At 35.0% G+C, this 14591-nt stretch overlaps 1 protein-coding gene across 1 annotated transcript; it reads right to left on the bottom strand.

The window, feature by feature from the left end:
• Positions 1 to 1163: 1163 nt before the first annotated feature.
• Positions 1164 to 13796, bottom strand: LOC140152719 (cytochrome P450 2U1-like). The gene is given in 3 exon segments (XM_072175185.1): positions 1164 to 5190; positions 5841 to 6806; positions 13380 to 13796. Coding segments are annotated over 3 exon segments (1518 nt in total). The 5' UTR covers positions 13747 to 13796; the 3' UTR covers positions 1164 to 5005.
• Between the last annotated feature and the right edge of the window lie 795 nt (positions 13797 to 14591).

Consider the following 14591-nt stretch of genomic DNA (forward strand, 5'->3'; position numbering starts at 1 on the left):
TGTGCATTTGCCGTACTGTAAAAGATAACAGCAATGTAATCAGGGTTCTAGCTAGCCCAAATTGAGTTCCATAATGTAATTCACATATTACATCATACGTGTATGTATTGTATGCTTTTTAGAATTGGTGCATTTTCCGGCAGTCAGTGTTTGTTGTAATGTTGTGTACAATGGGTCATAGGCTGGTGTCAAGTCTCAAAAAAGCATTAGATGAAAGTAATGTAAACCACAACTTCTTAATTATTCACGCACAACATATGCAAACACAAAACGTTTTACAGAAAATGTTCTTGTAGTGTTTTTTCATTGAAAATGTTTGAAAAATGTTTTGATGACCTTTATATAACCTGATATTTAAAGGTTATTAAAACATTTTGACCAAAACCAAAATGCATAATTATAACACGTTTATAATGTATAAGTATACATTTACTGAAAGGAAAAGAGTCAAATAATAAGAGATTTGGAGTAACACGGTGTTCGCCTCCAAACGTGGACACAGTTTAGAACTATGCAAATGCGCCCATCTGAAACCGCATTCAATAGACAAACTATGGATGTTTTTCGCCATTTTTTGTGTGTATGTGTATGAGATGCAATTTTACCTAGCAACTGCGGACGGTATATTTAATGCACAATAGAGGGCGTATCTCGCAAATGCATTATACATGCAATTGTGGTCGTTTGCAGACCTCCGAAATCGAGGACGGTCTCCCGTTGCAGAGTGGTCCACGGTTTAGATGTGAAATGTCATGTGCCTGTCTTCGTTTGTCGGTAAACTCATACGCACACAAAACACATTTTCTTAGACTCCATTCATGGGACTATCGTCAAAAGGTAAAAAATATGACTTTTTGAATAAAAAAGTGATTTGCCTTATTTGGTAAATAATTCAACAAATTTTGAGACCATGTACATTTTCTTAATCTGGAGACTCCATTCTAGGGACTGTTTTTAGAAGAGCAAGTTGGAGACCTTATCTAATATCTATTTTTCCCAGCCTAATTTGACCATACACAGGAAAGCAAATTACAAAATAAGTAAAAAGGTGGGAAAATGCATTATATACAAAGCTTTTTGACGAAATATATCCATGCCAAAACGTTTCCCTAAATAATTGGCAATCACTTTGTTAAAAGAATCCAATATAAATGGTATCCTCTGATCAAGAATTCAATGTAACAAGTCCTTTCAAATATGTGAGGTGATCGAGCAAAATCAGTCGGGAGTCTGAAATATTGATTTGAGATATATATCAAAACAAACAAAATATTTGGTTCGTTTTTCTATTAATGTTTTGGAAACTCTGAAAACTACTATTTTTTGAACTGGCTGTCAAGTTTCAATTGGGTTATCTGTAAATTGTAGCTTTGAAAATGCTTTTTACAATTCTATAAATTGTAAATTGAATATGTCTGACTTCAGACTGATTTTGCTTGAATGCACCACATATTTACATTTATTTTATATTGTCATATCTTGTAAATAGAACAAAATGTAACTTTATATTAACAAAATGAAATAACGGTGTGTTATACCAAAGAGTTTAATATACTGAGATGGACACCATTATATGTTTTTCAGAAAATTGTAATGATAAAATGAAAATGACACATGTACAATACAATGCTGACAATATCACATATCTATACAAATTTGCAGTATTGTCAAAGAGGTTAGACCCAAAGAGTGTGTGACGCTGTGGTAAATCTGCAATATTGGTTTGCCACTCATTGAGAGCAAAATAGTGTACCTCCAACATGTATCCGCAAAGCTCAAAATAAAAAATTTGTGTGTTTAAGCTTGAGCGCTGCAAAGGGTTGTGCATGTAGCACTTAGCATGTGTTAATGCCACAACACATTGGACACATTATGCAAACAAGCGCACACATTTTGCCTTCTATGAGCCACATACAAATATGGCGGAGTTGGTTCTCTTTGGGTTTAATCGCTTTGAGTATTTGTCAAATTGGATCTGTCCATAAATACATTTTTCCGTCCATTAAAATACATTTTGTTATGTACAATAATATTGTTGATAACATTTCTTAATAAATTATTACACCATTTGTAACTTGCATTACAACTTTATGTAGAGTGTGAAATGTTTAAAGTATACAGTACTTTTTGGATTAGTACATTATATTTGGGAGGATGCTTACTCAGCCATTTTAGTGTGGCCCATGGTGAGAAAATAACTTCATCTTCACCATCAAAATGGAAACCATTCAAAACCCAGAACCTTCAAACCAAGTGGCTTTATTTACATAACAGCACCATAGCCACAGACTGTGTTTAGGTTCCTAATTTCAGTCTACTTTGCAACAAAGGGTATGCTAATATATAATAATATGGTGGTACAAGCATGGTGGAAAATAAAAAAGGAAATCAAGATCAGTGCCGGATTTACCATTGGGCCAGATGGGCCCGGGTTCAGGGCTCCCAAAATTCCACTGTACATGTTCCTTTTTAGCCCATTGAAACACTATGTTTTGGACCAAAATTCACCTTCATTTTGGGGTCAGATTTTGCGTGCAATTGTCCTAGTAAAATAAGATCTATGTTCTTCTCCCTCTATAATTCTTATCAGCCGCCACTATTGATCTTTTAGTAGGCCCCCTATTTGTAAATCAAAACCTGGCCACTTGAGTGCACATGACTTCGTCACGGTGAGTTTGGTGCCTCCAAATTTTGGCCTGGCCCAGGGCCCCCCAAAAAAGTAAATCCGGCTGTGATCAAGATGCGGAAGCTTGCAGGAATTTTCAGTCATACCAACAAATAATAACTAATTTTTCTTATATTTTAAGTTTTTTCCTTGTCCGAAATGGAAAGTCCTTAGAACTACATACAAATTCTAGGATCATTCGTTGTTGATTTTTTTTTAAATGGAAAAAAAAATACCTAAAAATGTTGAGACTGATGGCACATATATTGTGCTGAACCCTTGTGATAGACAGTCTGAGGTCACTGATAATGCATGAACCAGGTTATAGAAGGAACACCAGGAAGGAAGTCTTTACTTGTTGCATATATATAGCAGACTATCCAATGTGACGTAATTCTTTATAATAAAATCCAGGTACTGTTTTGCCAAATAAAACACAGCAAAATCCTAATCCTTTAGTTAGAACTAACTGGGACAGGGGTGCAAATTGTGATTTCTTCCTCAGGAGCAAGATTTTTAGGCTCAAGATTTCCTCAATCATACCATGCATAAAATAGCTTTATTCTGCACTTCAAAAGATGAGAATATGTTAACATAGCGTGTATTTTTAGAGCGAATCTATGTTAAAGCCATATTATAACATTTTTGTAAAAATAGATTAGTATTTATTTTCCATAAAATGTTCAGCTTTAACTGTCAGATATGTGCCATTTTAATTTTGAGCCAAACTAGTGAGGTAAAGCATAGAAAATTGGAATTTACTACTAGCGCCCATGCATGTTACTCCCGTGGTTGTAATACGGTACGATCCTCGGGGTGTGTGTATGTGTATCCGTGTACGCCGTGTACGTACTGTGCCTTCGAGTTCGACTAATATTTCCATCGTAATAATAAAACGCCGGTTCCAGCGTTTTATTCAAAATCTCGGATTTTGACAAAATTACAGCACCTAAAGTCTTGATTTTTGCAGAGTATCTTTATATAAGTACATTACAATTGTGTAAAAACGAGAATTTAAAATTTGCATTCTCCTCAGCAAATGTTATAATATGGCTTTAAGTCTTCAAGCTTTCAAAAAAGGCTTTATGGGGACAATGTGCGCGCATAGCGCGCAAAAATTTGGTATTTTACACTAGTTTGGGGTCAGTTTTGGTGGGATAGAGGCTCCTTTCCCCTTTTATTTTCCTTTACCCCCTCTTCCCTCTTTCATTTTTAGTCAGAGGGAGCACAACTTATTCAGTGTTTTATGGTTTTTCTTTTTAAACTGAATTTCCTCAATATTTTCCAGTTTGTCTTCTTCTCAGTGGCACTAGTATTGATACACCGAATTCCTTCATGACTTTTGTTCCCATAAAATCCTTGTCGCTGCCTCTCTATAAATTTCCTCAGATATGATTGCCGCCTCTCTGTAAATTTCCTCAGATATGTGCCCTGTTTCCACCTGTCTTCACCCAACTTCTTTTTTTCCCTGTTAAATTATATACATTGAATACCTCCTATGGTGATGAATTGTAAATTTCCTTATATCCCATTTCCATATTCTAACACCAACACCTTCCTCTATTTTGCTCTTATTTCTTGAACAATAATGCGATTCCTCCAAATTTTGCACAACCAATGTCTTTAAAGATTTCCTCTCCTCCATTCAGTAGCTTCACTTCCTCATAACCCTCCCCTATTATCTTGTACCTCACTCCTCTTCTGTTTCTTTCCTCCTCCTCCCCTTCCTCTCCTCTTCCCCCTTCCTCATCTCTTTTCTTTTCTTTCTCCCTCCTTTTTCATCTCTTTCTTTTTTTCTTCCCATGGCATTATTTCCTCAATTTTGACTGTCATTTCCTAGGAGCGGTGCTCCCCGCTCCCGCACAATTTGCATCCCTGAACTGGGAACAAAAATCCAATTTTAATATTTGGCCAATTTTTGGAAATAAGGGCCAAAACATGTTTTTGGGGTGCATTTCGTATGCTGTAATAATCAGTCCACTAGAATGCATCACCTGAAACACGAGTAAATTTCAGGTGATGCATTCTTGTTTCGTAAAACACATTTGCTATTAGACAAAAAGATTAAACCTCGTTTCTAATTATCAAAATTAACAACAAACGTGCAATTTATGAACAAACTGATTATTTTGAATGCTTAGATTTGTGTCAAGTCTTTGAATTTTGTGACTGCAATTGTTGGGAAGCATGCAAAATTGTATGTTTATATTTGCCAAATTTGCAAATTGCAAAAATTGGACTTTTATTACCAGTAGGATTTAGTTTCATTTGGCAATTATTCCAAAAAACAAAGTGTTGTATTTTCTGGAATCAAGTGTAATTTCTTGCCCTCTACAGATTTCAGAAAGGTCTAGAATCAGCACATATTTGGTATGGTTGGGGACATAAAGTTGCACCCATTACTCCTTGTAAATCAGGTGGCTTCGCTCCATCTGGCAGATGCAATGTGAACCTATGAAGTAGATGCGTGAACACTAGATAAAGCTCCATTAATGCTAACTGCTCTCCAAGGCACTTGCGCTTTCCTGGATAGGTAGAGAATAAAGTGATATCATTATTCAACCTGTTTTTGTATTTTGTATAAAAAGTTAGTTCTGCAGTTGAATTTTCCTGCTTGAGGTAGCTCGTCGTCGTTAACATTGATATTTATTACGCTACATACTACACCGAGCTACCCTTAACTTTAAATTGTAAGATTTCTTCCCCAAAGGTTATATAATATCCCTGAGATTATGACCAGTTTTGTCATACAAAGGTAGCATGGGACCCAGATAAGGCAATTAGTTGTCCAATGTTTACCGGTGATACTAGACACTTGATTTAGAATAGAGTGAAATGAGTTATTACGCCTCTTTCCGGCTAAAACGGTAAAATATGACAAATTGTATAAGTGGGGAATCCGATAAAAATGTAATGTGATGCATAATCTTGGGAATCATTTCACATATTTTGATGCCTCTATTATTTTAAAGTATTTAGTGGTAAATGTTCAAACACATTTGTTATTTTCAAAGCTAACCCATAATTATTTGAAATATAGTTAGCATTTTCATGATCTTTAACTTCTTAACCATTTGTGGATAAATGTCCCAGAGTTATAAGATATGGGTTAGGTTTAGAGCTTATTTTGAAGAGTTTAGGGGAAAATAAAGGTTAACATGAACATGAATATTACCTATAGAGAACGGGATCAATTCTTCTTTTCGAACAATGCGACCACTTTCATCCAGGAACCTTTCCGGTTTGAATTCCTCCGGATCTTTCCACACTTCTGGGTCATGATGAACCGCCCACAAGTTAGCCATAATCACCGTTCCCTTTGGTATATCATATCCATCTAATGTCGTATCTCTGCTTGGTGCTCTTGGAACCCCTAACGGGGTGATGCTTCCTCGACGCTGAATCTCCATTAAAGTGGCTTCAGTATACGGCAAATTTGACCTGTCTGTTAAACGTGGCATACGATTTCTACCAACTTCTCTGTCCAATTCTTCCTGCACCTTGGTTTGTATATCTGGATGCAGACACATGAATAGACATCCCCATTTCATGGTAGACGACGACGTCTCGGTTCCCGCTGCGAATAAATCTCCAACGCAACTCCTGATGTCCTCATCGTCAAACCAATTCTCCATGCTCTTGTCTTCGTCAACAAGTTTCTTTTTATTGTCAAAGTACATATCTATGAAATTTCTTGGATTATCCTGAATATAATCAGAAAGTACTGTCTTGATGATGCTCCTGTAGAAGTTTTCAATACCCTCTCCCACGCGTTTGATGGTGCTTATTCCTCCTAGAGGCAAATACTGCATTATCGGAAGAAAATTAGCAACTCCAGCAAAAGATGAGGCATCAAAAATCTGCTGTAGTAGAGATAAAATTGTGTGTAATTTTGGATCATCGTATTCGAAACGTCTTCCAAATGCAAGATAGCATAGGACATTGCAAAAGACCATCTCAAAATCTCAGGAAGCACAAAATGGTTCCCCGTTAGTTTTATCAAATCTTTGGAGTAGACGTTCGATTTCTTCAACAATCTGTTCCTCCAGACGAAATTTACCCATGCCAAGATTACGCATAGCTTGTAGCCCAAATCGACGACGTATCTTTTGAGGTTTACCACTGTAAGCACGAATAAAGCCTACAAGAAATACGTGATAACAAGAAAAGAACATTATTATAACATTATAGTATAGGCCTAAAACAAAAACAAATTTTACTTCAGTGAAGTTAAACAGTATTAAAAGAATACGTAAAAGGACAAGAACTTCAGCTATAAAATAATATGCTCCTATTGTTGCAATAAGACAGGGAACAATAATTCGTCGGCAGAATGCAACACCGACGTAAGTGACATTTTTGGCGAAATTTTGTTTTTGGCATAGAAAGAAAAAATATAAATATGCACATTTTAAGATTAAATTGAAGCTCCATATTTCAATATTTGGTTAAATTTTGACAATTAAGTGTGAAAAATGACGTAAGTGCCATTTTGGTCAACTGCATCTGAAATGTTGGAATGCAACACTGACATTTTGTTCATTGAAATGGACTCTCATGCCTGGAAGTTACCCTATTCTCATTTGATTCCTATATGTCATTGTTATGCTCTATGCAACCCATGACACTGGCATACGAATAACGGATTGCTTTAGATATAAAATGTTGGTGGAAACTGCATGTTAGGTCCAACCTCTCTATCTTTTCAGTCTTCATTTTCACTAACCGCGATCGAGTATCACGGATCATATATGATGTAGGCTACAGTTAAAATTCATTTTCTTTTATACATGGGATGCTTCAGTAATATAATATTAATAATCTCAAATTGTTCCTCTCGAATAGGTCATAGGCCTATGTAGGCCTACACAGGGGCCAAATTTTAACATGGTTCAATTTCAACGAAGCTGGTCTCAAATTACTCCTCTGAATATAAGACATCTCAAACATATACTAGTACTTAAGGGATCTGGAATGAGCGTTTTGTATTCTAAATACGAAGAATGTCTTTCTGATATGAAATAATTTTCTTTTTTTGAAATTCACGATTTTATGACAAATTATTAAAATTTGATATTTTTGATATATAACAGTCCTCGACGTAAATTTTATTAATCTAATGTTATATTCTTAAAGTGTATGTAGCTGGGAGGAAACGCCGACGATCAATTGAAAATTTTGACCTTTCATATTAAAGATATGGATTTTTTTCCCCAAAAGACCTAATTTTTTTGGTGTTTTGGGGAAAATCCATATCTTCAATACGAAAGGTCAAAATTTTCAATTGATCGTCGGCTTTTCATCCCACCTACATACACTTTAAGTATAAATCATCAGATTTATAAAGTTTACTTCGAGTACTGTTAAATATCAAACTAGTTTTTAATCATTTGCCATAAAATGTGTATTTATACATTGCGAATTTCAAAAAATCAAAATTATTTGATATCAGAAGGACATTCTTCGTATTCAGAATGCAATTCGATATGTCCGATGTGCTCTAATTCATACCCCATCCCTTAACGGATCTAAAATGAGCGTTTATTGGGTTTCGATAGTATTTTTTGTGGCACATGAGAGCACCTCAGACCTATCGAATTGTATTTTGAATACGAAGCATGTCTTTTCTGATATCAAATAATTTTCATTTTTTGAAAATCACAATATAATACAAATTTATGACAAATTATAAAAATTTGATATTTTTCGAATTTTGATATATAACAGTCCTCGAAGTAAATTATATAAATCTAATGATATATTCTTAAAGTGTATGTAGCAGGGAGGAAAAGCCGACAGTCAATTGAAAATTTTGACCTTTCATATTGAAGATATGGATTTTTTTCCCCAAAAGACCTAATTTTTTTGGTGTTTTGGGAAAAAAATCCATATCTTCAATACGAAAGGTCAAAATTTTCAATTGATCGTCGGCTTTTCAACCCACCTACATACACTTTAAGTATAAATCATCAGATTTATAAAGTTTACTTCAAGTACTGTTAAATATCAAAAATATCAATTTTAATGATTTGCCATAAAATGTGTATTAAATTGCGAATTTCAAAATTCAAAATGATTTGATATCAGAATGACATTCTACGTATTCAGAATGCAATTCGATATGTCTGATGTGCTCTAATGTCCCAAAATAAATACTGTCCAAACGTTCATACCCCAGCCCTTAATTCATTTGGTGCAATTTAGTATCCCGGATTGTTATGTCATCAGAGTTAATGCAGCCATAGAAATATGTATAAATATATGTATTTCCTTTGACCCATTATTTCATCCGATTCTGATGAGGTTTACATTTGAGACGTACCCTATAGTGCAATAGACCTATGACAATTGACTTTTTTATTTCTAGAAATGCGCCCGGAAATGCGAGGAACGATGAAAGAACAAATTAAAAATGTTGGTTCCATTATAATCTTCGACCCCTCGTGGGAATCGTAGAAGCAAAATTGGAACCAATTCTACAACCATGGCCAAAATGTGTTGGGACACTTATGGAAAACGTACACTATAGTATGACCTTATTTCCGTTATTATTAACGTGATAAAGTGGAGGTTTCTTTGGTGTCAAGCCTAAACACTTTCCTAACACCCCAACCCTCCCCTTCCCCACCAATCAATGTTGGGTGCCACAAGGCTCGTGTGACCAAAAAGTCGAATTCAACATTGATCGGGGGAGTGGGGGGGTTATTTACATTACCCTATCAAACCGTCCCAACACTTATGGCCAGCATTGTCTCTAAGGTACAAAAATCTAATTTTAAAATGTGTGTTTTGGCCCATATCTCCTCAACCATAGCTTGGATTTTCATCAAATTTTACATGAAAACGGAGAAACTATTTATCTTTTCACTTTTATAAAAATTATTGCATTTTCCTCATGTGATTTAGGGATACGGTCACGTTTTATACGCAATATCATGTATTTTACAGTGCGTTCTGAACATTATTAGCCTATGCCAACTACGTATTTTGCGTAAAATGACGTTTTATTTTGAAAGAGTAGTGATTTAATCACCAGAAATACATGATATTTGTTGACAGGAATTGATTGAAGTCTTTTAAAAGAGTGATTTTGGGAAAAAATACTTAAAATTAAAAAAAGCTAATTTTAGAAGAAAAAAAAAACAAAACTTTAATCATTTTCATCGTTTGCATCAAAAACGTATGTGGTATTTGCAACGAGTATATCGTGTAAATATAATCATAGTCGGCAGGAGTAGGCTTAAATTACATTTTATGACTGAAATTTATTAAAGCGCTTTCAAAGAAACTTATAGTAAGTATAGAAAGAAAAATATAGGTAGACATACAGAAAAAAGAAGGACGGACATTGGCAAAATTAATAGAACGACGAATATAATATGATGAAGGATATTGTAAAATAATAACAAAAAGAAAAGAAAAAGAAATGTAAATAAATTCAGGGGCTCGAACCCGTGTCCACTGCGCCTGTGGCAGATGCAGTAACCATTGCGCCACAGAGCTGTGTAACTTCAACAGGCTTAAACTATAATATAATGCTATTCAACATGCATGTATATAAATATACGCTCTACACGATATACAGTCCAAAAAATACATTTTACGGCATTTGTTTCATTAACTGAATATTTATCATATAGCAGGTGTTGGCTGACATTGTGCTCCACATTTAGTTCAGTTTTGTCCGGGATAAATGACTACAGGACAAAATCGGACTGTATACACGTCTTTAAGAGTAAAAATTTTAATATAATATTACTTTCATTTTTACAGTTTTACAAACGTAAAGTATATCGTTCGTTTGGTCCCAAAATCATTCTGGCCCAGGCACTGAAGTGGACACGGGTTCGAGCCCTGAATTTATTTATATCGTCCGTAAACATTTTTTCTTTTCTTTTGTTATTATTTTACAATATCCTTTATCATATTATATTCTGTCGTTCTATTAATTTTTGCCAATGTCCGTCCTTCTTTTTTTCTGTATTTTGTTGCTTCATTTGTGGTAGACTGCGGTAAATTGGGAAAACAAGTGTGCATGGGTTCGATTCCTTTATTTGTTTTTGATCACGAGATGTTGTGATAACTTTTATTTTCTTCTATAGCTGTAATGTAACATTTTAATTGGTGGAAACAATAATTTTCCATTTTAAAACCCAAGTTTTTGACAGTTAAAGTGACGAATAGTGAACTTAGACAGGGCCAAAATATCGTTTTAAGACATTTTAAGTGACCAGTCCCTAAATTTCAAATGTAGCCATCACAAATTTTTTGGTAAAGCCACATGATAAGATCTCTAACTGCTCCAAATTTGGTGTCAATATCATATTTACTTTTTGAGTTATAAGCAAAAAACTGAAATTAGATGATTTTTTTTCAACTTTTCAAATACAACCATGGCCAAAATGTGTTGGGACACTTATGGAAAACGTACACTATAGTATGACCTTATTTCCGTTATTATTAACGTGATAAAGTGGAGGGTTCTTTGGTGACAAGCCTAAACACTTTCCTAACACCCCAACCCTCCCCTTCCCCACCAATCAATGTTGGGTGCCACAAGGCTCGTGTGACCAAAAAGTCGAATTCAACATTGATCGGGGAGTGGGGGCTTATTTACATTACCCTATCAAACCGTCCCAACACTTATGGCCAGCATTGTCTCTAAGGTACAAACAATCTAATTTTAAAATGTGTGTTTTGGCCCATATCTCCTCAACCATAGCTTGGATTTTCATCAAATTTTACATGAAAACGGAGAAACTATTTATCTTTTCACTTTTATAAAAATTATTGCATTTTCCTCATGTGATTTAGGGATACGGTCACGTTTTATACGCAATATCATGTATTTTACAGTGCGTTCTGAACATTATTAGCCTATGCCAACTACGTATTTTGCGTAAAATGACGTTTTATTTTGAAAGAGTAGTGATTTAATCACCAGAAATACATGATATTTGTTGACAGGAATTGATTGAAGTCTTTTAAAAGAGTGATTTTGGGAAAAAATACTTAAAATTAAAAAAAGCTAATTTTTAGAAGAAAAAAAACAAAACTTTAATCATTTTCATCGTTTGCATCAAAAACGTATGTGGTATTTGCAACGAGTATATCGTGTAAATATAATCATAGTCGGCAGGAGTAGGCTTAAATTACATTTTATGACTGAAATTTATTAAAGCGCTTTCAAAGAAACTTATAGTAAGTATAGAAAGTAAAATATAGGTAGACATACAGAAAAAAAGAAGGACGGACATTGGCAAAAATTAATAGAACGACGAATATAATATGATGAAGGATATTGTAAAATAATAACAAAAAAGAAATGTAAATAAATTCAGGGGCTCGAACCCGTGTCCACTGCGCCTGTGGCAGATGCCGTATCCATTGCGCCACAGAGCCGTGTAACTTCAACAGGCTTAAACTCTAATATAATGCTATTCAAGATGCATTTATATAAATATACGCTCTACACGATATACAGTCCAAAAAATACATTTTACGGCATTTGTTTCATTAACTGAATATTTATCATATAGCAGGTGTTGGCTGACATTGTGCTCCACATTTAGTTCAGTTTTGTCCGGGATAAATGACTACAGGACAAAATCGGACGGTATACACGTCTTTAAAGAGTAAAGAATTTTAATATAATATTACTTTCAGTTTTCTTTTTACAAACGTAATATATCGTGGTGCAATGGATCCCAAAATCATTGCCACAGGCCCAAAACTGAAATATACGGGTTCGAACCCTGAAATCAAATATATACTGTTTTCGTTCTTTTATACAGCTCTGTGGTGCAATGGTGCATACGGCATCTTTTTTATCTTTTCTTTTTCTTTTTGTTATTATTTTACAATATCCTTTATCATATCATATTCGTCGTTCTATTAATTTTTGCCAATGTCCGTCCTTCTTTTTTTCTGTATTTTGTTGCTTCATTTGTGGTAGACTGCGGTAAATTGGGAAAACAAGTGTGCATGGGTTCGATTCCTTTATTTGTTTTTTGATCACGAGATGTTGTGATAACTTTTATTTTCTTCTATAGCTGTAATGTAACATTTTAATTGGTGGAAACAATAATTTTCCATTTTAAAACCCAAGTTTTTGACAGTTAAAGTGACGAATAGTGAACTTAGACAGGGCCAAAATATCGTTTTAAGACATTTTAAGTGACCAGTCCCTAAATTTCAAATGTAGCCATCACAAATTTTTTTGGTAAAGCCACATGATAAGATCTCTAACTGCTCCAAATTTGGTGTCAATATCATATTTACTTTTTGAGTTATAAGCAAAAAACTGAAATTAGATGATTTTTTTTCAACTTTTCAAATACAACCATGGCCAAAATGTGTTGGGACACTTATGGAAAACGTACACTATAGTATGACCTTATTTCCGTTATTATTAACGTGATAAAGTGGAGGTTTTTTTGGTGTCAAGCCTAAACACTTTCCTAACACCCAACCCTCCCCTTCCCCACCAATCAATGTTGGGTGCCACAAGGCTCGTGTGACCAAAAAGTCGAATTCAACATTGATCGGGGAGTGGGGGCTTATTTACATTACCCTATCAAACCGTCCCAACACTTATGGCCAGCATTGTAGTTTAATTCGTAGGCATAAGATGCCAAAAACATCGGTTCCGCTAATGTAGCAAGACAAAATGCTAAAGTGCCATATAGACCTACTATAAATTTTGCACAAATACCTTTTCCTAATTTGCTCATCTCAAAAACCACCAGTCTTGGTCTATCTTCAAAATCTTCTCCTTGCTTGATAAAAGCCTCTTTCACAGCAGCGTAGTTATTCAATATGACCACGGGAAATGAACCGAATTGTAGACTATAAGTAGGTCCGTACTCCTTAGCTATTTTGTTAAGCGTTTTATATGGAGCTTTCGGGTCCAAACTAGGCATATTACCTAAAATAGGCCAGCCTCGAGGACCAGGTGGTAAATTTGCTGGTTGAGTTTTACGCCGATGTCGAATATATTCAAATACTAAGACAAATACGAAGGTGGCGATTATACCTGTTGTTACATCCAAGTAATCATATAGTCTGGTTGCAACCTCCATTTTGAGGTGAGTTTTGGAATGTTTCTGCTGCAAGTCATTTGCAAGTATAGCACACTGAGTACAGCATCCGAGCACACATGACCCAGTGAATAATCAAAGATTATTTAATAATACCTGAGCGTTACCAATCCGGACTTTGTGAGGTCAATACACTTCGGGGGGATGTAATACTAGTAGGCCTATGTTTGCGAGGTTACGGGCTCGGATAAAGACATTTTCACGTATTTTTTTTTTCACATCAGACATGTCGAATTGCATTTTGAATACGAGGAATGTCCGTCTGAATCTGACCATTTTTGATTTCTATTTTTAAAACGAAAAAAAAATAAAAAAATATGAGAAACATGTTTCCAGTTGTGTCTTTAGAACATAAACAGGGCTCCGGAAGATGTTAAATATTGGGGGATGGTGCCTGGCCAAAATGATTGGGGGGCCCAATGGTAATTTTCCATAGGCATTTAAATTATTGGGGGCCGAGCCCCATCCCCCCCCCCCGGTTCCGGGTCACTGATAAACATGCAGTATTCATCGATTTGGAAATGTATTATCAGAAGTAAAAAGCAAAGCTACTTCATCAATCCCAATAGTATCAGCAGTAGGTAGCTACTTCATTAATCCCAATATCAGCAGTAGATAGCTACTTCATCAATGCCAATATTATACCGTAAAATGGGGTAACTTTGGGCACTTTTCAGAGTGCTTCCAAACAAAACCAATTATATTTCTAATTAACTCTTTTTTGTGACATTAGGGTTCCCTTCTACAGAGATGTCACATTTCCGGATTTATCCGGATTTCCGGATTTTGGGGATTAAAAAAAAAATTCCGGATTTTCAAAAAAAAAA

The sequence above is a fragment of the Amphiura filiformis genome, chromosome 5, assembly GCF_039555335.1.
Source record: "Amphiura filiformis chromosome 5, Afil_fr2py, whole genome shotgun sequence".
Taxonomy (NCBI): domain Eukaryota; kingdom Metazoa; phylum Echinodermata; class Ophiuroidea; order Amphilepidida; family Amphiuridae; genus Amphiura; species Amphiura filiformis.